The sequence below is a fragment of the Drosophila tropicalis genome, unplaced genomic scaffold (genome assembly GCF_018151085.1).
Source record: "Drosophila tropicalis isolate 14030-0801.00 unplaced genomic scaffold, ASM1815108v1 contig_878, whole genome shotgun sequence".
In the NCBI taxonomy this organism is placed as follows: Eukaryota; Metazoa; Arthropoda; class Insecta; order Diptera; family Drosophilidae; genus Drosophila; species Drosophila tropicalis.
The window spans coordinates 2,231,183-2,250,768 of record NW_027173374.1 but is presented as its reverse complement, the minus strand read 5'-3'; the positions used below and the strand labels follow the sequence as shown (position 1 = coordinate 2,250,768).

General features: G+C 40.6%; 1 protein-coding gene across 2 annotated transcripts in view; it reads left to right on the top strand.

The window, feature by feature from the left end:
• LOC137584753 (mucin-5AC) overlaps positions 1-18,056 on the top strand; it is a 28,652-nt gene extending 10,596 nt beyond the window's left edge. The window contains exons 1-10 of one of the 2 annotated variants that reach the window (XM_068300308.1): positions 2,933-3,166; positions 10,060-10,188; positions 10,272-10,588; positions 12,479-12,695; positions 13,899-14,048; positions 14,175-14,318; positions 14,575-14,886; positions 15,325-15,596; positions 15,665-15,953; positions 16,031-18,056. In XM_068300308.1, the coding sequence (XP_068156409.1) occupies positions 3,073-3,166; positions 10,060-10,188; positions 10,272-10,588; positions 12,479-12,695; positions 13,899-14,048; positions 14,175-14,318; positions 14,575-14,886; positions 15,325-15,596; positions 15,665-15,953; positions 16,031-16,371 (2,265 nt within the window). In that variant the 5' untranslated portion in view covers positions 2,933-3,072 and the 3' untranslated portion in view covers positions 16,372-18,056. Of the gene's footprint in view, positions 1-2,932; positions 3,167-10,059; positions 10,189-10,271; positions 10,589-12,478; positions 12,696-13,898; positions 14,049-14,174; positions 14,319-14,574; positions 14,887-15,324; positions 15,597-15,664; positions 15,954-16,030 lie in introns of those variants that run through there. The other variant, XM_068300307.1, reaches the window with a different exon arrangement.
• The last annotated feature ends 1,530 nt before the right edge of the window (positions 18,057-19,586 follow it).

The following is a 19,586-nucleotide window of genomic DNA, read 5'->3' as shown; positions in this document are numbered from 1 at the left end:
AGCCCAAAGACACACACAGAGCAGAGACATAGACAAAGTCAGAGGCTGAGTCCATGTCGGCCGCATTGACCCAGTTCTACAGTTCGTCAGCCTCTAATAAAATATCTCTCGACTCTCAAATCTCTTCGTACTCCAACACGAGATGGCCTAAACCAAAGAGAGAATTTCCCTTATCCTATGTTCGGGTAGCCGAAGATGCGCTCCTGCCATCGGCCCGAATTATGGCCGGCATGGCATCCTGCCGATGACAGCCCGACCTTACAACAATTGAAGTCAGTTCTTCGACAATACTCCAACGTCACGGACGTGTCTCGCTCGTGATTTTATTTTCAAATATAGTCGACTGTCGAGCTGGTTGATTTCGTTCTCGTCTCCGCCGCCACGTTGGTGTTTGGCCCCCTTTTATCAACAGCCGCCGAATCTAAAAGCGTGAGAGAGAGGTGCTGGCATCTTTGTGGCCAAAGTCAAATTTGCACGTGCTTTTTGCGCGGCTAAACGCGAAGTATTCCTTTGAGTGCGCGTGGGATTCACATTTCGGGTATAGAATGAAATTTCAAATGTGTGTATGTGCAAAAGTTTTTGAAGTGGAAAATATGAGAAAATCCTAACATGCACGCCCGCCCTGTTCCCAAGCGAAACGTAACGCACCGTCACACACCTCACCTCACAGATATATCCATTAAAGCATTTCGGTTGTGGTTTGGACCATAATCCGCTCCCCACGAATTTGGATACTGATTAGTTTTGTTTTTGGGGCCAAAAGACAGTTGGCAAAGTTTAGAGTACAAAAGCATTAGCCACACGTGCCTCCTCTTGAATGTATGCGAGGCAGCAAAGTGTTCGTGTCTGGCGGTTAGTCGCATCGCTGATTTTCAACTTTGTTTTTTATTTGCACCGTGTTATTTCAATTTCTGTCGCCAGTTTTGTCAGCAAACGATGCGTTCAAGTGCCATACTCAAGAGGCCTCCTCACATTATGCGTGCAAATAGAGCCATTCCAGCGACCCATGACTGACACGTCCAAGTTATTTTTTTTCCCTCTCGCATTGTGCACAAATGGGGAAAAAAAATCTTTTAGATGTGCGAGTTTTTAGTTGCCCCCACCTCCTCCACACATTGAAATCTAACGATGCGGCATCATTAATCAAATGTCAAGTGGGTCGTGGGTGCTCAAGTTCACTCACAGCGTTGCTGAGATAAGATAATTGAATAATACAACTAATGCGAATGTATCAAATGGAAGCACTAGAAGGAAGTCACTTAAGTCACAAGAAAGAAAACTCATCATAGAATGAAAAGATGATATTTTTATGCCAAGTGAAAGTTCAGGCTCTACTAAATACAACTGAATCTCAATCTGATTTTTAAAATTTAATGCAAAACGTGTGTGAACCATTTGGATAATTGTTATTATTATTATCCCAGGAGAAGAATGTCATTTGCTAAAAGCTATAGCACAAATGTTGACTGACAAAATCGATGTAAACATTGGGGTTAGAATGAGGCTCTTCAGAATGCTCTCTAATTGTGGGTATTTGCCTACACACAATCTCTGATGACAGTGATACAGAAAATCGTTGTCAACCCTGAAAATTGATTAAGTTTCAAGCACACACAAGTTCGGACTTTCGACAGTGTTTGTGCTGCAATTTATTCTGTCTGCGTTTGATAATCAGATTTCAAAAGATCCAGATTCCCAACATACACACACACTGGGGAGCTGTCGGAGAGTTGTTTGTGTCCGGGTGACAGAAACATGTGTCATCGTGCTTTAATTAAACATTCTGATGTCAAACTGAAATGATATGAACTGTTCTTCTTTTCCTATTCAAGTCTCAAGTGGACTCCAACTACGAAAGCAGCGACTAGAGAGAGGCTTTCGGCCAAAATACGCCAACAAGGAGTAGCAAACAACTGCTCGGGTGCTGGGTAATGACATCCACTCTTCAGTTCACATGTCAAATACAATTTTAATTAAAAAAACAGTTGCAGAATGCATCATCTTTTCAGCAGCGTACATAATTGACCCAAATGACAAATGAGAGTAGGATCCATGTAGAGCATATTATATATAGATCATGTCAAAATAGACGAATAGTTTGTTGTAAGTGATTAGTAGACAAGTAGGAAAAATTTATGGCTTGTTAAATCGTGAGTATATCGATAATTTTCCCTACAGAAGCCAATCAATGTGACTTTTTTTTATTGTCAATTCTGTGTATATGTCTGCCAAATTGCAAATTGCAAATCCAACGACATGAAATGAAATTTAAATGTGTGAAAAATTGCAGCTATCGTAAATTGTCACAGGACGACAATTGTGAACAGGCCTTTTTCCGCACATAGATAGGATATTCTGTTTCTTTTTTTTTTTTGCCATTCGCGTATGCGTACCGATTTGGGTATTACCAGTGCCATTGCAGTTGTTTCCATTTTGTATGGCACTCATTTGCATATGCGTGTGTATATGAATTTTGATGGCTTCGATGATGGGCCTAGAAATGGCGATAACAGTGTGTGTCTGCCAGAGGCAACTTTCGCTTGTGGTTGCCCCGAGGCAAGTTGTTTCAACCGCTATGTCAGCAGGTGCTGGTGTGGCCCAATTGAATTGCATGTGTACAATAAAATCAGTGTTCTCTATAAAACAAACGTGCGTCGTTTAGAGTTGATCTCTCTCTTGGTTGTGCTTTACTCACCATTGTGTTATTAATTTATGTAATTTTTAATTTAGCGTTGCTAAAATTGCATTCTATAAAATTGCACTATCTGTATGACAAATAAAACGAAAGAGCGGAAAAAGCTAACAAACTAAAGCAAAAATCAACAAAGGCGACAAAGGCAAAGCGAACGCCTCAAGTGAATTAGTGCTATAAAGTGAATCTGATTTCGCATAAAAGTGACATCCGGTGTTTTTGGACGTTATTCTGTAAAAGTTCATGCGCAATCGCATCTACAGCTATATCACAGGGTGTCGGCCTTGCGCGGCTTTGCAGTTTGGCGGGGCCAACGCCTGTAATGTCCCAGTCCTGTCAAACAATAAACCGTGAAGCGCAGCTCGCAACGCCGCTGGATAATGGATTATTCACAGGCCAAGAGTTTGATTTTATCGCTTCTTTGCGTGCTCAGTGCAGCGAACGGGGAAGTCATCTTTCGAATTGATCCATTGGGTAAGCTACTACTTACATTTTTTCATGTTCGCAGTTTCATTTGGTTTTTTTTTTGTTGCATTGGAATTGCATTCGGGAGACTGTTTTGCAGAAATGGTTTCGGTACTCTTAATAATGAAAGCTAATGCAATACCAGGCAAAATCTATAGCATACTTATTTGGGTTTACTTGTAGTACATTCATAATTTCTATAATGTAAGTACTTTTTAAGGACTTTATTTCTAGGATGGAATTTCTGAAATTGCTCTATTATTCAGATGAAGTAAATTTTAACTTGAATTTGGTTTGTGGCCCTGACTTGCATACCTCTTGCCTTTCATTTTAATGTCCAATTAGGGATTCTGAAATATTTCATTGTAGAGTAGCCGAGTTCTGCTGTTCAAAATTGAGTTGAGAGAATTTATTCACAATCCTAATCCCGTAACATTCCACGCCATTTTATGACATAAAATTACGACGTATGAGAAAGCACACATATCTTAGTTGGGATGATAAAAAAATGTCGTCGTCTAGAAGCGGTGCCTGTTTATAAAATTTATGCTCTCAATTACAAAAAGTAATGTCTACCATGAGACCTGTCCCTGTTGTTGAAATTGTTTTGCTGCTTCTTGGTTGTTTTTTTGTTTTATGCCGGCCAAATGAAAAGTTTTTGATGTGACGCACTGCGTCCAAGACTCGTGTTATCCCACCCGTTTATAAAACACTCTGTTAACATGTCAAACAGTCGAAGCCATCAGTTGAAACAAATGAAAAGCAAACCAAAAAAGGGTGCGGAATTGTGAATAGAGTTGTACAGACACAGACACAGACACACACAGACAGACAGACGGACATACAGTTTGACGGGGATCTACAATAATAGAACCAGCGACAGCGGGAAATGTTTGACTTACTTTCCTCTTTATGTGTGTCCACGAGTGGGTAACTGGCTATATAGCCAGTATGTGTACATGCTGAACACATACATGTGTGTATGTGTAGGTTTTTTTTATTTGTATGCAAGCATCCATATATGACAAAACACGTTCATAAATTTTGCTTTTGTTTCCGCCAAGTTGCAAGGCATAAAGATGGATAAGTAGCTAAAGAGCTGGACCGGATGGAAGTGGAAACAACGTTGGATTGGGGGCGATGTGCAAAAGTTTTAACAAAGTATTAAAAAAGCTCGTAAAATGTCATAAACTTTTGTTTCCATAGGATTAGGCCAGGTCCACTATAGAAGCCAAAGGGAAAACAAATAATGTTTATATCTTGCAGTCTCACTTTATTTTCTTTTCTCCTTTTTCGTTTATTTCTTTCTTTTGTATTTTTATTAAAAGCACAAAAAAAGAAACGCAAAAAAAAGAATTGTCGTTTTTCCGTCGGCACTTGAGCCTGTTGTTTATTTGGACTCTTTTTGCAAATGGCTTCATACATATGTAGGCAATGGGCATGCTAAAGCATTGCATAAATATTATTAAGGCAATTAAATTTACTTTGAACGTGTTATTATGTGCGTACACCTATAAAAATTCTGTAAAAGTATTTTACTTTTTTTCTTACTTCGCTGCCATGAATAATTAAGAAAAACATAATTATATTAACGGCATGAATAAGAACTTGTGGCCTTCAATACGACTTACATTTTCATTGTATATAAAATTTAAAATCCCAATCATGTAACGAAACAGTTAAATATGAGAAAAAAATTTAATCAATAACGAACTTTATGTTTTATAGAGTAGAATAATGAAACGCTACGAGAAAACCAAAAATATAGCATACTTTACAGAGCTAAGCAACTTATTGTTAGACATTTCGAATTGATAGTAAAAGGGAAGCTGAACCATGCTCTTGATTAAATTACTTATACATATATAAAATTATAAAATCTAGAAAAAATTTAGACAAAAAGTACTTAAGAATTTAATAAGCACATCAATTTGCTTGATTACATTTCCAAGTGGCGTATACATGTGAGCAAAACCAAAATTTTGATTTAATCAAGAAATAGACTTTCAATAAAAAACGCACTCAAGGATTTCACATCGGCAATTCATTTCAAATAAACTTGGTAATGGCTACTCAATAGAGTGATTCTCTATCCGCTAAAATGTTGTAAATCAACATAATCAGTTGAAATCACAGTGGGGTACCATTAACCTTGGCCCTTCTTTATTTTGTAGTGGAATAACCCTTAAAATACACATCCTCAATATGCCAGTCAGCAATAGTCAATAGTGAATTGGTTATGAATTTTTCTATTCCGACTTGGACAATAGATACATAAATAAAATGGATTTTTTTGTCGGTTTTGCCGTTGACGGCGGCAATGGGAAGAAGGGGAAATATTAAATTTCATTTAATTAGATTTATTTGGGCAGCAAGCACAATTGGGCGAGCATTGGGCATATCGGTGACATATCGAGTTTTATTGGTTTGGGGTCGAAGGACAACAAAACGGTATCGTGAATCCATCGTGGACCAGTACGGACCAGCACGGCCCAGCCAGGCAGTGTCAACAAAAGCGAATTGCCATTTATTATGCGTACCAAAATAGGGCAATAAAATATGGAAGCTACGTAGCCATAGCACGGCTACACTGACAGATGAGTGGCAAGAAGGATGCCAGGAAAAGGGCGAACAGCATCCCCTAAAGAAATCAACAGAGTTTTGCATGAAAGCTGGCCAGCACGGAAAACATCAAAGCAAGAGAGAGTTGTGTCGACGTTGAAGATGGTGGGACGCACACACACGCACACACACAGACATACATAAGTACATAAGAATAAATCAAAACAAATCAATTTCTTCTGCGCCATTGAGTCGACAACTCCCAATGACAGTTGGTTTCTTTGCCTCGATTCGTTCGTTCAATTGAACATTGACTCTATATATCCAAGGGCATAGATTTGGTCGTGGACAAGCAGGCTGTTGCCTTTCTGTTGCCAAACAGCAAATAGAAGTGACAACTAAATTGAGGCTAAGCGAGCACAGCGTCTGTCAGTTGGCCCTGTGCAGCGACGGGTTGCTCCAGAGATTTGAGAGAAAACAAATCCAAGAAATACTATTTGTACATACATATAGTCTCACATATAACATGAAATATTGCGTTTGGCGCAAACACACTAGATTAAGTTCAAGTCGACGATGCCGTCGCCACTTTTACGCCATTTCTCGATCTTAGATCCGGATCTAAAGCTGGTTTTGCTTCAGCAAGGAAACATAAATTTACGCTTAAATTTCGTTCGTATGAACTGAACTGAACTGGTTCTATGGTAGGCATGGCAATCCTTGGGAAGGTTCTCCTTTTACTTAAGTTTTTTTTTTTGCTTCGGTGGGGGCAACTGTTTAGCTAACTGAGAGGACGATTGAGCTGTGCACTTACTGCTCATTAAATATTTATTTTTCGCTTGGTGAATTGCGCGAACTTTACGTCAGTGTGCTTGTACATTTATATATTCTTGTCTATTTGACTGTGTGAGTGCGAGCGCAAGTGGGTGATTGTATGTACATACATTTTTGTGTGGGTGTGTGTGTATATCAGTAGGAGTTGGCATAGAATGCGCTGATGCCTGAGGCAATGTTGCTAAATTTGTCTAACAAATGAAAATAATTCGGTTAAATTTTAATAGTGTACATGAGAACAGGAAACGCAAAAGCAGGAAATGCTAAAGCATTGCCAGCAACACAGAGCCAGAATCCTAATTGGATTTGTTTGCCAAATTGCTTGTGCGAACCTTCCACATACATATGTACATACAGATCGACATAAATTCTTAACAAATATGTAGGTACATTGACCTAATGTTATATTCTGCATACATTGAAATGAAATCAATCTACATTCACAAGGCGAATACATACGTTACTTGATTCTTAGTAAAAAGAAAAACTTTTCGAATGTATCCATAAGTAATTGAAATTTCATACTTGCTGTCAGTTGATGTCAACTTTGTAATGAGCGACCCAGTTTTTGTAAATATATAGGTAAGTTTCATGCACCAAATGTGCCAAGATTCTTTTGCATCAGTTTGACTCTCTGTGACCCACAGACCTTGTAACTACTACTATCATTTATGTGGTTGACATCGTGCATTCGTCTGCCCGAAATTGCTCTCACAGATGCCACAAGAAAACGATTGTGATTCTGCCCAATGTGCCCTTGCATAAATACTCGTCTATATTTCCGTCTTACTTCTCATGTAGTAAAGCTTAAAACTCAAGTGGAGCAAAGGGAGGGAGGAGCATGTCCCTTATGCTGACTGCGTTCATGGGATGGCATATATACATTATTCATAAGTATGTAAAACGATGCGGTATACAGACATGTAAGAAAAATACAAAAAAAAAAAAAAAACCAAAAAACATACTCCGATATATACAGGCAAGGCAAGGACAACTTTGGTAAGTAATGTCATCGCTCAAACAAATTTCATGCCCGACAGTTTTCCAACGTAAATGAGGACCCGTCACTGTTGCTGTTGCTGCCCCAACCATTTTTGTCCTCAACATTCTAAGGACTTTACTCCCGCAGCATGCCACAGGCCTATCAGTCTGAACCGTTTTCAATTTCAAATCAAATAAAAAGTTTCAAAAAAAAAAAAAAAAGCACCCAAAAACTTTGTATGTGTATGCGTCTGTGTGAACACATACATATGTATGTACAACTGTGCAGCAGACCGACCCTTACCAGGCCATGGGAAGCCGCAAGGTCAAAGGGACTTTTTGTTATTTTTATTGTTTTTCCAATTTAAGAGTCCCCCACAGAAAATGATTTCACTTTAAAAAGGTACACCCTTTATGTGGCTGGCCTGGATAATTTAGTAGTGGTGTGAAGTGGCCAGGTTTTATGGCCAAATGCAGCGCGAAATTGTTCTCTGTGCTGCTATTTGGTTGAGAGATTCGATTGCTTAAGTTAAATGGCCACAATAAAAACTTCACAGAGACCCTTTACCATCCCAAACCGCACAAACACACACACAACCAAACACAGACACAAAAAGAGAAAGACACTGGGCCAAGGACACGTAAGTCAATTGAAAAGTTTTGCCTAGACAGGTTGAGGGTTATTATAATCAATGGAGTGTGATGAAGCCCCACAGAATCACTGACAAAACGTGACTTTTTAAGTAGCACCTCAACTGGTACATACATATACACAATAAATTTGCAAATGATCAAGTTATTACTTACTTGATTAGAAAGTTATGGAAATTAATCATTTTCTACTCAAATCACTTATTGCTTTTTTCTTTTATCTATCTGTGTCTATGGCAGAGAAAACTTTCCAAATGAATCGGTAGTTTGGTTAAATGCAAATGGGCGGCCAAACTATTGCCAGGCAATTTATTGTCATAGGGCGGTAACGCCACGAGTCCACGACTTTACCGATGGGCGTGTGAGTGTGGTCCGAACTGAAACAACGAATGTCCTATAGAAATAATTACACTACGGCTGCAAACTATGCCGCCGTCCGCTTGAGGCGAAAAAAGGTAGCATTTGAATATAATTTATGGTTTGCCATATAAATCAGTTGGCCACCCACCGCCAATGCCGCCACAGCATCCAACTCTCGGCCCTTTGGCTTGGGGGTATGTCAGTTGGATTCTCGGATGGTCGACAGTCGTTCGGTTGGTCGACAAAAACAAAATAAAATCGTACGCGTAAGACCCGAACTCATTAGAGATAAAACGCTGGCAGACGAAATGAACGGCTGCCCAAATTATTTTTCCATGTCCGCCCTAAGGCGATGCAGACCATGGGCTTCAGCTGATAGATGTGGGCTTTCACTTAGCAGCGAAGCCATTTACATGATATTGAGAATTTTACTGGGCTCTGTCTGGGCCTAGGCCATATCAAAGATGGATTGGTCCAGTTGATGGGGCACGGGCGCTACCCACAGTGCCATCAAATTAGCTAAACATTGAGTGTGGAATTCAGATGGACGAGATGCTCCGAAGGTCGACAGCCATCATATTGTTGTTGTTGGTGGGTATTTTGCTGGTTCATGGTAACACGCGCTATCGGTATGATAATTAAATTTTGCCTGGTGTGCTCAGCGACCTAACCTTATTTGATGATTGCTTGTTGGATAACAGAGGCAAAGCGGGCGGGCGAGAGTTACTGTGGCGCAACACGGGCAAATGGTAGCCGACGACAAGAAATATAAAATCGAAAACAAAGCCCATTTTACCAGGGCCAGATGGGTCAAAAGAAAAGCAACAGTGTAGCGAGAACCAGAAAATGTTTTCCGCTTTCGACCTGTTTCAATTTGGCTGGCAAATCCCTTGGGGAAGTGGGTGGGGCATTCTAAAAATGTTTCGTTCTCGCCTTTGCTTTTGAATGGTTAAAGCGAGCATCTCACACCAAGTTTTTACTATGCCAAGAGTTCGCCGGTCCAAATAACTTGACGCTGTACTTACCGCAACTTCATTTACTCAACGCTACATCTTGCTCAGCTAACAAAGAGTATAGGAGGAGGTCTTTCGGTCGGGGCTATGGTGGCCTTTCTATATTCAGTCAACTCACCAGCACTGTTTGCTCAGGTGAAGACTATTAGCCGCGTGTTTTGTTCATTCATCGGGTTTTCTCTTGTTCTGGGCGCTGGTCCTGAACCTGGAGGCGTGCCACCATTGTGTAAGCAGCAAAAAATACCGACAACCATCGTCGGGTCATTTTCAATTTGGTCCTTTTGTTTTTTCATATCATTGGAATTACAGGACAAGCCGGAACAAAAGGTTGAAAAAATTGTGCTCACGTGTTGACTGACTTGCAATTTGGTTTTGGTTCATAAATAAGTTGGGGATGGCATATTTTAAATTTCATTCTTTATCTACTGACAGACTTTACATTTACATGAGTTTATAAGTTATTTAAAAATTTTCCCTTTTCCTGTTTACTGTATTTTTTAGCACTCCTATCGGCTACGTTGCGCACATATCAAAAGGCTTCCTGCGATACGGATCAGGTAGTTATTGCCTGTCCACGTGGCACAAGCATCTCAATTGAATTTGCCCAGTACAACAAGTTCGTTGCGAAAGGTAAAAGTGATACATTGTTTTCTTTTAAGCATCCTTTAGCACTTACATACGAGTATTTGCCTTTGCCCATGCATACGTTTCAGATGGCTACAGTATCGAGGAATTGTGTCCCGTTTCTGGTGCCCCCACACCGGAGATACGGGGCAAGCCAAAGATTCTATTGCGTGGCTCAATATTCGGTTCAACGTCACAAAAAGTTCCGGCCAATCGTTACGTGAATGGTGGCTACGGATATGGCTTTGCCATGGGAGTTCCTCCCGAAGTGGCAACAAGCACAAGTACTAGTGCGAGTGCAACTAACTCCGACACAGCAGCAACAAGTTCTACATCAGAGACTCAGAATTCCGAAATAAATGGTGACAATTCACCTGAAAATTGCATGTGGCCAAATGCCTTACAGGTAAGCAAAAAAAGCTCTTTCAATTTGAACATGTGTCTTTAAAACAAAGTGTTAACAACAATGGAAATGTATTTCCGTTTCGGTGATCGTCGTCGTACAGACATTTAATGGAATGACAGGAGGCAATTTGCTACATTCCAAATTTCAATTCCAGTTCATTAAACATGTCGGTTTCCTTTTGCCGCATTAGCAAACATCGTTTTAACCAATAAATGCCGACTGTCAGCTATCGAGGCGAATTTAAATTCAAAGAAAATTCAACAAAAAGGGGAAAACAATGTAAGAATGAAAGCTTTTTGATTTTAATATGCCTTGGTGTATAGATGCCCTTAGGATAGACAGAGAGATGAACTACAGACAAATGCCAAAAGGCAGTGGAGTTAAGATATAGCTCACCCTATCCCGGGTCACTAAGGAATCCCTAAATATTGACGAAGGCCAAATGTTGCCTTCCTGTCAAGCCAAGTCAATGAGACCAGTTCACCGCCCTTCAGTCACCATCCATAGCCTACTCCCGCTGTGCCTGTGAGGATTCCATCACGTCCCTTGGGGTATCATTAGGCCGACAACAAACGAAACACAGTAGATCCCGCTATGCCGTGCCAGCGTGGCGCTCAAAATGGCTACCACAGCACATCATTTGTCGCATCGTTTTTGTTTCTCAGTCTTCATTGTTCGAACGGCTGTTTTTTGTTGACGCTTTCTGCCTGCTCTGTGTATCGCAATCAGTCGGGCACAGCAACATTTTAAATCGTGTTAAGGCGGCAAAGCCTTACCACGGCCAGCAAGGCGGATACTGCTGTCAACACAAGATAGTGGAAAATAAGTTGAATTTAAACAGTATACACTTGCGTTGCGGATTAAAACGCACCAGGAACAAACCTCAACATCCAGACACCAGTCTTTCAGTCAGTCTTGTTTCGTCATTTGCACCAAAACCTGATTCTCTGGCCCCTGAACGTTTGTTAGTCAGCAGAAATAGAATCTCATCGCTTGCATGCACAAAATACTATGGTAAACAAGTCGGACAACGTATTTAAGTGAAAAATGCACATCGTTAGCAACAATTGGACGTTTGATTGAATAGACAACTACGGAACAGGGAACTAATTGCGAAAAGCTCTTCTTTGAGTGTGCACTGAAATAAGTCGTTCTTGATTTCGAAACTAAATGCAGTTAATAATTAAATTTATTTTAAAATACAAAATTTGAAATCACATTTAAGCTGAATTAAGGACGTCTTTGTGTTGTTAAAGTTAATTGAACGAATGATTTTAATTATTAATCAATCAAAGTGAAATAATACAATTTCATAAATGCCAATAATTTTCGATCATTAACATATTTTGTATTCAGACATTTTGGAAATCTTATTATTGCTGAAATGAAATTGATTTGGGTTTACACTGTTTATATCTTTTTGGTTGCAACATCAGTTAGTAAGTTTTAACTGTAAATTATTTTCTAAATCTAACTATGGCCAATTCTCAAAAAGATTTTCAAACAATGTTGTCCAATCATACCGAACTAGCTTATTTAGCGTTTCTATGGTAGTTCTATAATATGTATAATACTCCGATTCGCAGAATGAAAGACGTTGAATAGTATTGATAATTTCCTTTTTTTTTTTTTTCTTGTGATGTCAAACGGCATACAATTTAAATGGGGACTCTTCAATTACATTTTGTAAGCAAATATTTTATTTCAATTTGTAAAGTTTACAATTTCCGCACAGCTTCTCGGCGAATTTTGCGAGTTTTCTCTTTGCGCACAAGTGCCATACTAACACATACAAATATACATACAAGCACATTCACATTCACCTTTTGAGAAAAACGACTGCTAATATACAACTATTCCTTCTTTTTCTTCTTGGTCCTTTATTTTCAGTATTCGCTACTACAGACGGTTGTTGAAGCTTGCCAGAAGAAGAAGCATTGCAAATTTCACGGCTCTCCTCAATTTTACGGACTGGGTGCCAGCGGAGTGGGCGACTCATCCGGCACCAGCAGCTATCACAGCAGCACCGCCAGCTCAAATGCAATCAGCAACGACCCCTGCCCCAAACGTAGGAAAATCGTCGAAGTTGCCTACAAGTGCCGTCCATGTAAGTCAGAAAAAGAAAAACAAAAAATCCAACAAAAACACTGACTAGTTTTGTTCAATTTAGTAAAGTCTATTCGCCGCCTGGCAGTAGTGAGCGAATCGATACCTCTCTGGCATAGAAACAAGCCATAGTGGTTTTTGGGGAACAGAGTATACCCGACAGCCGATATCAACACATAACCGTCCAGTTGAATAAGTTTAACAACAGTTTCGGACCGTGGGTTATATAGGCTAAAAAATAGTAGCTGTGAGCGCTAGCTTTAGTCTTCTTCGACAGCTGTCGGGGAATCAGATGGGTGGAGGGTGGATATTGGATAATATTTTGTAGTTCAAATGCTGGCCAAACTTGCCGGCTGGCACATCTACAACAACTTTGGCGCTCTGTCGTGCGTTCCAAAAATCCATTCAGGTGGAATGAGAGCATAGTGGGGCTGAATGGGTTAAAGTTTGGCGTGAGGATGGGGTCCCATGGTAGTCTGATGGCGCAGGGAATCAGTTGTGGGGATATATGTATATATGTGTGTGTATGTATGTATCGACAGGCAACAAGGCGAAGTAACACAATTGCAAACAAGCGAGTTTGGAGACGGAAGCGACCTGCAACTACTACTCTCCGATTATTCGCCTGTGGACGTGCCTTGTGCCACACGAAAAACTTCGATGACACAAAATTAACTTTCAACGTTGCAGCGCACGTTGGGGTACTTGAAAATTGCAACAAATGTTCGCTAATCCCCTCCCCCTCTTGCTGTACGAGCATTTGAATTTCAGAGCCATTATCGAAACAAGCAAAATGAAGCGACAGAAACGAGGCGAACACATTCAAGTCAGATGCAGTGGAAAAGCCCGTGACTTTCAATTACAAAGCGCCAAAGTCGGTGATTGGTGTACTCAATGCGACATTATCGCTAGCAAGGCTTGAATAGTGCCAACAGTCGCGGAACTCCCAGCCAATTCAATGATTACTCAATGCCTGAATGACTCGACGAACAAAAAAGCCAATTTGCTACGAATCAATGTTTATTCCACTAATGAGACTACGGGCGAATGCTCGTGGATAACAGGACAAGACGCTAGTTTATTATGTCACAGCAATAAGAAAAACTTTTTCCATTACCTACTCATCTGAATTTTTGTTGTCTCTCCCTTTTGGGTATAACTTTTCTAACTATGTGTGTGTGTGTGTGTTTTGATATTTCCGCAGATGAGTTTCGAAGTAAAGTGGCATGCACGAACGACGTCGCCCAACTGGAGTGCAATCCATATTCGCGAATCGCGGTCTACAGTGCCAGTTTCGGACGTACAGAGTACGAGAGTATTCAGTGCCCACAACCTCAAGGCGTTCGCGAAGAAAGTAAGTTTATTTATGAACAAGTGATGAGGGGTCAAAAGGTTTACGCATCAATCATTACAATGACCTCGATATTGACAGCGATTTTTGTCTGCATCTTGCAATTTACTTAACTTCTATCCCTCACAGCCTGCCTAGCCTCATATGCCACCGAGACCGTCATGCAAATCTGCCACGGTCGAAGACGCTGCAACTTGGCAGCTGACGCAAATACCTTTGGCTCCCCATGCCAGCCAAACTCGCGAATGTATTTGAAGGTTGTTTACACATGCGGTGAGTAGGGTTTTTGGGATAAAAACGGGAGCACTGCGAAGAGAATGGATGGAGGCAGGGGGTCAGCTGCCACTCAGGGTGATTTAGAGCATGGCCATTGTTGGCGCATCGCATCGCGCGTCAGTGCACAAGATTGATGCCTGTTGCCAAGGGCCCGATACCCGTGCCCGTGCCCATGCCCATGCTGTGCTTGCTGACTTGGCCGCTTGATTTATGTGCGTCACTTAGACCGCCATTCTATGTCTTTGTTTTCCAGTTCCCAAGCAAGTCCTAAAGGAAAGCAACGAATCTGAGGTGGAGCCCGACGAATCGGACGACTTCGAAGGCGACATCAACGACCTGTACGATGATGAGTTGATCTACAAGGAGTCTGAGGCGATACCAAAACTGTATAGTAACACCACAGCAACGGGTCGTCGTAATGCGACAGGCGGCAATAATACTAGTTCGGGTACCAGCACCAATCCATCGGGCAATCGCACCATGACAAACGGCTCAGCTGACACAGATGTGAATGGCAGTGGCGTCAATCCTGTAATGACGCACAGCGCAGACTTAAGTCTGGAAGGTAAGGCATTATATATAAAAAACTAGCAGACCAGACCAGACCAAGCCAGAGCGGTGACTCTTAACGCCCAGTCGAGCTTCATTTGGCATAATACGAAACATAAATAAACACACTGCCAGCATCTGCAACTCGGACTGTGAACTGTAGCCCAAGCTTTTGTGAATGACAATGACAGCAACGTAGTCGTAATCCCACAAGAGCCGTCTCATGCTTATTGTACCAAAAGATGTCGCAGACATTTCAAAGTAACCAAATCTGATTTGCAAACAATATTCAACTTTAATGCCAATGTCCATTGCTCCCAAGTTTGTGTGTTTGAAAATCCTAGACCAAATACCTACAGCTACACACATTCGACTCACGAATTCTTTATTTTAATTTTTGCGGGGCTTCAGTTTATGTATTTAAATGGGTCTATTCCATTGCTTTACCTCACAGATGACCAAGAGCGGCTTTATTTGTATCTGCTAATCGTCGGTTCGCTAGGAGTCCTCTGCTCCATTGTTATTGTGGCCACAAGGCTGGTGCTGCAGAAACGACGCAGTCTCAGCAGTGATACACACTCAAACTCCTCTACGAAATGTGGTGGAGGCGGTGGCATTGGCGACGAGACGACAATACCCAGCGGCTTCAATGATACAATCTCTGAAATAGATGCCGATATCGATTTGACCACACCGCTGCCAGTGCCGAGTGTGTCAAAAAATGAGGTAAGTTTATTCCATGGCGGGTTTTCCTTTCTCCCTCTCTGTCCCGTATCTAATCAGTGCTTCTACAGAATTATGTAAACTATGTAACGCCTGGAGGTGGCATGTATGCCAGTCTAGCACCCAGCCAAATGACACCTGCCGTTGGTGGACCTGGTCCTGCAACTAGTTTAATTGCCAATCCTCTAATAGTGGGAGCGCGACAATCGCCAGATGTAATCGGCATCTCGTCGGGAACCTTTGTGGCAACAAGTAGTTCTGGTGGTGTAAATCAGGGTACAGTTGCTGGTATCCTAACACCGGCCATTGTGATTGGTAGCAATGCAACCGGAGCTGGTCTACCTGGAAGCAGCGCAATAAGTAAGTATTCCAACTAATAAAAATGCATGCCACGAATGCTACGTCCACAATTCCTCCCTTGATCCAACCCTATGTAGGCACTATGGTACCTATAACTTCACTGGCCCAATACACAACGGCGCCCACAATTCGCGGTGGTTACATAATTAACGCCGAGAGCATGAGCGTTCTACAAAGACCAAATAACACGCCAACGCCACCTTCCTCTTTGGCAGGCGGCTCACCAGCACATCCTCCTGCCCAGCAAATGGCATCTCCATTGGCCATGACACCATTGAGCCATGTACCTCTGCCAGGCACCTCAACACTGCGGCGGACCAAACAGCCGATGCTTCAGCAACAGCTATCCTATGACGGCACTGCTCCACGCACCTTATCAACCGGTGTGGCTGTTGGCTCACAATACTACTACGGATGACAGAGCACGCTAGATTGCGAACCTCATGTGTATACCACATCCATAAACGTTGCGGTCACTTCCCCCAAGCCCGTTAGCCAAGCCATGGATAAGTTGCCGCCAACACATCAGGCAGCTGCTGCATCGTTTGAGGACTCCGCTTCAGCATCGGCTGGGGATCCTGGACCCTAGCCACCAAAAGCAGCAATAATCGAAATTGCTCTGAGCACCAACGACAATATGAATCAGATGGGCGTAAGCCCAAACCCAAACGCAGCCACCTCTTCCTGTGGGCAGCAGCTGCAGTACTAAGGGTAAGAGGCGCTCCATTCTACACCCCCCACATCTCAACCGCCTTTGGATGACTGCCAGAGGATGAGCGAGCTGTTTTTAAATATGGACGAGCTTCCGGTAAATGTAAATACCTAATGAATGAAACTGATACATAAACAATTGTAGGATAATTCTCAGAAAGTCGCCAAACTCTTAGCTCCTGTAGTCAAGGTAGATAAGTTCTTGAATTATGTTGAGCCAAGTGTCCATCATCCCATTCCTTGTATTAGCGTGGTTATCTACTCCTGATTCTTGTAAATATATGTTAACTTTCAGGGGCATTGCATAAAAAAGAAAGAGTTTGTGTATATGTGTGGGTGTATGTGTGCAAGCCTGTGTGAATGTGTCACCAAAAAGTCTGTCTATCTTGTTTGAATAATGACTTCCTGTTCATACCCAATAAGTGAAAGTAAATTGCGTGGGGCTCATTTAATGTTATCAATAATGTAAAGACAACCATAAACATAAACACATTGCCTACAAATAGGCAACAACACACACGCACACACATAACGAGATACACACAGATTATATGTACTATATCGTACATCAAGCAAACAAATTCAGACAACGGCCTAAGAGAAGGAGCAGACATAGGACACAGGCTGGAGTAACTAATGGGTTGGCAGTGCAAGGACGATGCCATTGCTAAGACAAATACCACCATATCATATAAGTATGTATGTATGAAGGTTTCGTTGTACATCCGGGCAGACGACGAACAACGAATTCCTTCTCTTTCTCTCTCTCTCTCTCTCTCTACTTTCAATTTTCCCTCACAAATTTGAGTAAACAAAACACGAATCTTCATAACTGTCGTAACATATGCAGGGAGGAACTGCCTCCTCCTCCTCCTACTTCGCCCTCTGTTTGCGTGTATGTGTGTGTGCGTGTATGCCTGTTTAAGGCGCTGAGGCATGTAAATACTTTATTGGGGAGTCTGACAATCCGGCCTAGGTCTAGTCTGGTCCCATCATAACATAACATGTTCCATGAGCGATTTGACGAACGCGTGCGAGTCTACAATTTAGTCTGTGTTTCAGATTAATGCTGTACAAATGTACGTTTGGATGAACGTAATTAATATCCGGCATTATTGGGCCCAAAAGGCTGCATGTTGTGTGGCTACAAGGGCACGAGCAGATAGAGGCCTGGCCAACTAGGCTAATGGATTGCTCATACGTGCTAAGGTAAATCAACGATTATGTGTGTGTTTGTTGGTATGTCTGTGTATGCTTGTTGATATCTGTAAGACCATGCCACGCTAATGCTGAACAGATTAGGCCACATTTATAGTATAGATTAATTTTCACTCAAAGATAGTTTTAGGAAATAGAAAGATTATAATTTTTATTGTTCAAGAACTTGTTGCAGCTCGCGTGTAAGAGGCTTAAGAATATATTAAAGATGATTTTATCTCACAAAATTTAGGCCAGATTTTGAAATAAATAGATGCTACAAAGCATGATGCGTTTATAGTTGGCCAAATTGTTAATTTATCATTACCAAAAATTTTCTTAAGTCTAAATAATATAAATTCTATGAGTGTTAAATCTCTGTTGACGGAGTTAAATTATTCATAATAGTAACTGAAATATTTCTAATTATGAGTTACATTTTAGGGCAACTATTTATAACAGGTTTACTTCTTTCGGTGAACGGTGATTTTTTATAAGGTCTTCTAATGCAATAAACAAACATTATCCGTATAAGAGGAAAATACTTTTCTATTGTTAAATATGTTTCTGTAAATTTTCGAGGTTTGTGTAATCCTTTCAAAAGTTCTAAATATTTGTAGCTCTCATTTAATTATAGAAATATTCTCATTTTGGTTGAAACATAATCTCTCATGATTTTTCAACATGTGTGGTTCAGTTTTGGGATTTTTATTTTAAATGTCAAGTGCCTTCCTAATTAGCATTTAAGTGTGTATGATGTATTTTTAATCGTAGGCGTATGCAATACGAACAAACTGTACATACACAGCCCATAGGCCAAATTAAAATAACTAAAAGTACTTTGGTACTTCTCTCAATTAGCCAAAAAATGTAAATATCACAAGCTTAGTAATAGAATCCTCTTGAGAAAATAGAATGTACAATTGGCCAGCCGCATAGTTGCCACAAAAAGTTACTTGACACAAAGTCTAATTAATAATTTAAATTGGTCTGACTGCATTCCGGAGTTCGTGAGTAGAAAGCGTCGAAATAAAAGTCGGACTGTTTATTCAGCGGCTGGCTGATTCAATTAATAATTAACTAATACACAAAGAGCAATGCATTAAACTCAATGTATATAAATGAGTAGTATTCATGTGACATCAGTTTTATTCCAAAACGCGCTAAAGCGCTCAATGAATAACACGTATTCGTAAATCAAAAAAAAATGTTCAAGCAAACTCAAAAACGTGAGCGAAGAAAATAAATTATGAAAACAGCAAAAAGAAAACGAAAAAAAAATTAACTCATCAGAACTATGTATGTATGTTGTAAATGGAAGCACCATAAGCAAGTCCAACCCCCTCTCCCAGACCCCTAACACGACCACCACCCCAAATCGCCTTGTGCAACTGTAGCAGTTTGCATGAGCCAAAAAAAATAAAAGTAAAAATAAAATTCAGTGAACGTAAAAATACTTATATATAGATAAATACATGCATACATACTTACCTACTATTACAACTACTACTACATACATAAAACAGTTGAATGGAAAATCTGGAAAATAAAATGAAAGAAAAGTTGAGCATAGAATTAAGTTTAAACTGTAGGTAATCTGTGAAAAGCATTTGGTTCTCTCTTCCTCTTATGTACTGTACCTTTTATACGTTTCATTTTAAAGGAATTAATAAATGAAATATAATTACATGAATAGAGTGTATTTCAGTTAAATCTTACTATGTA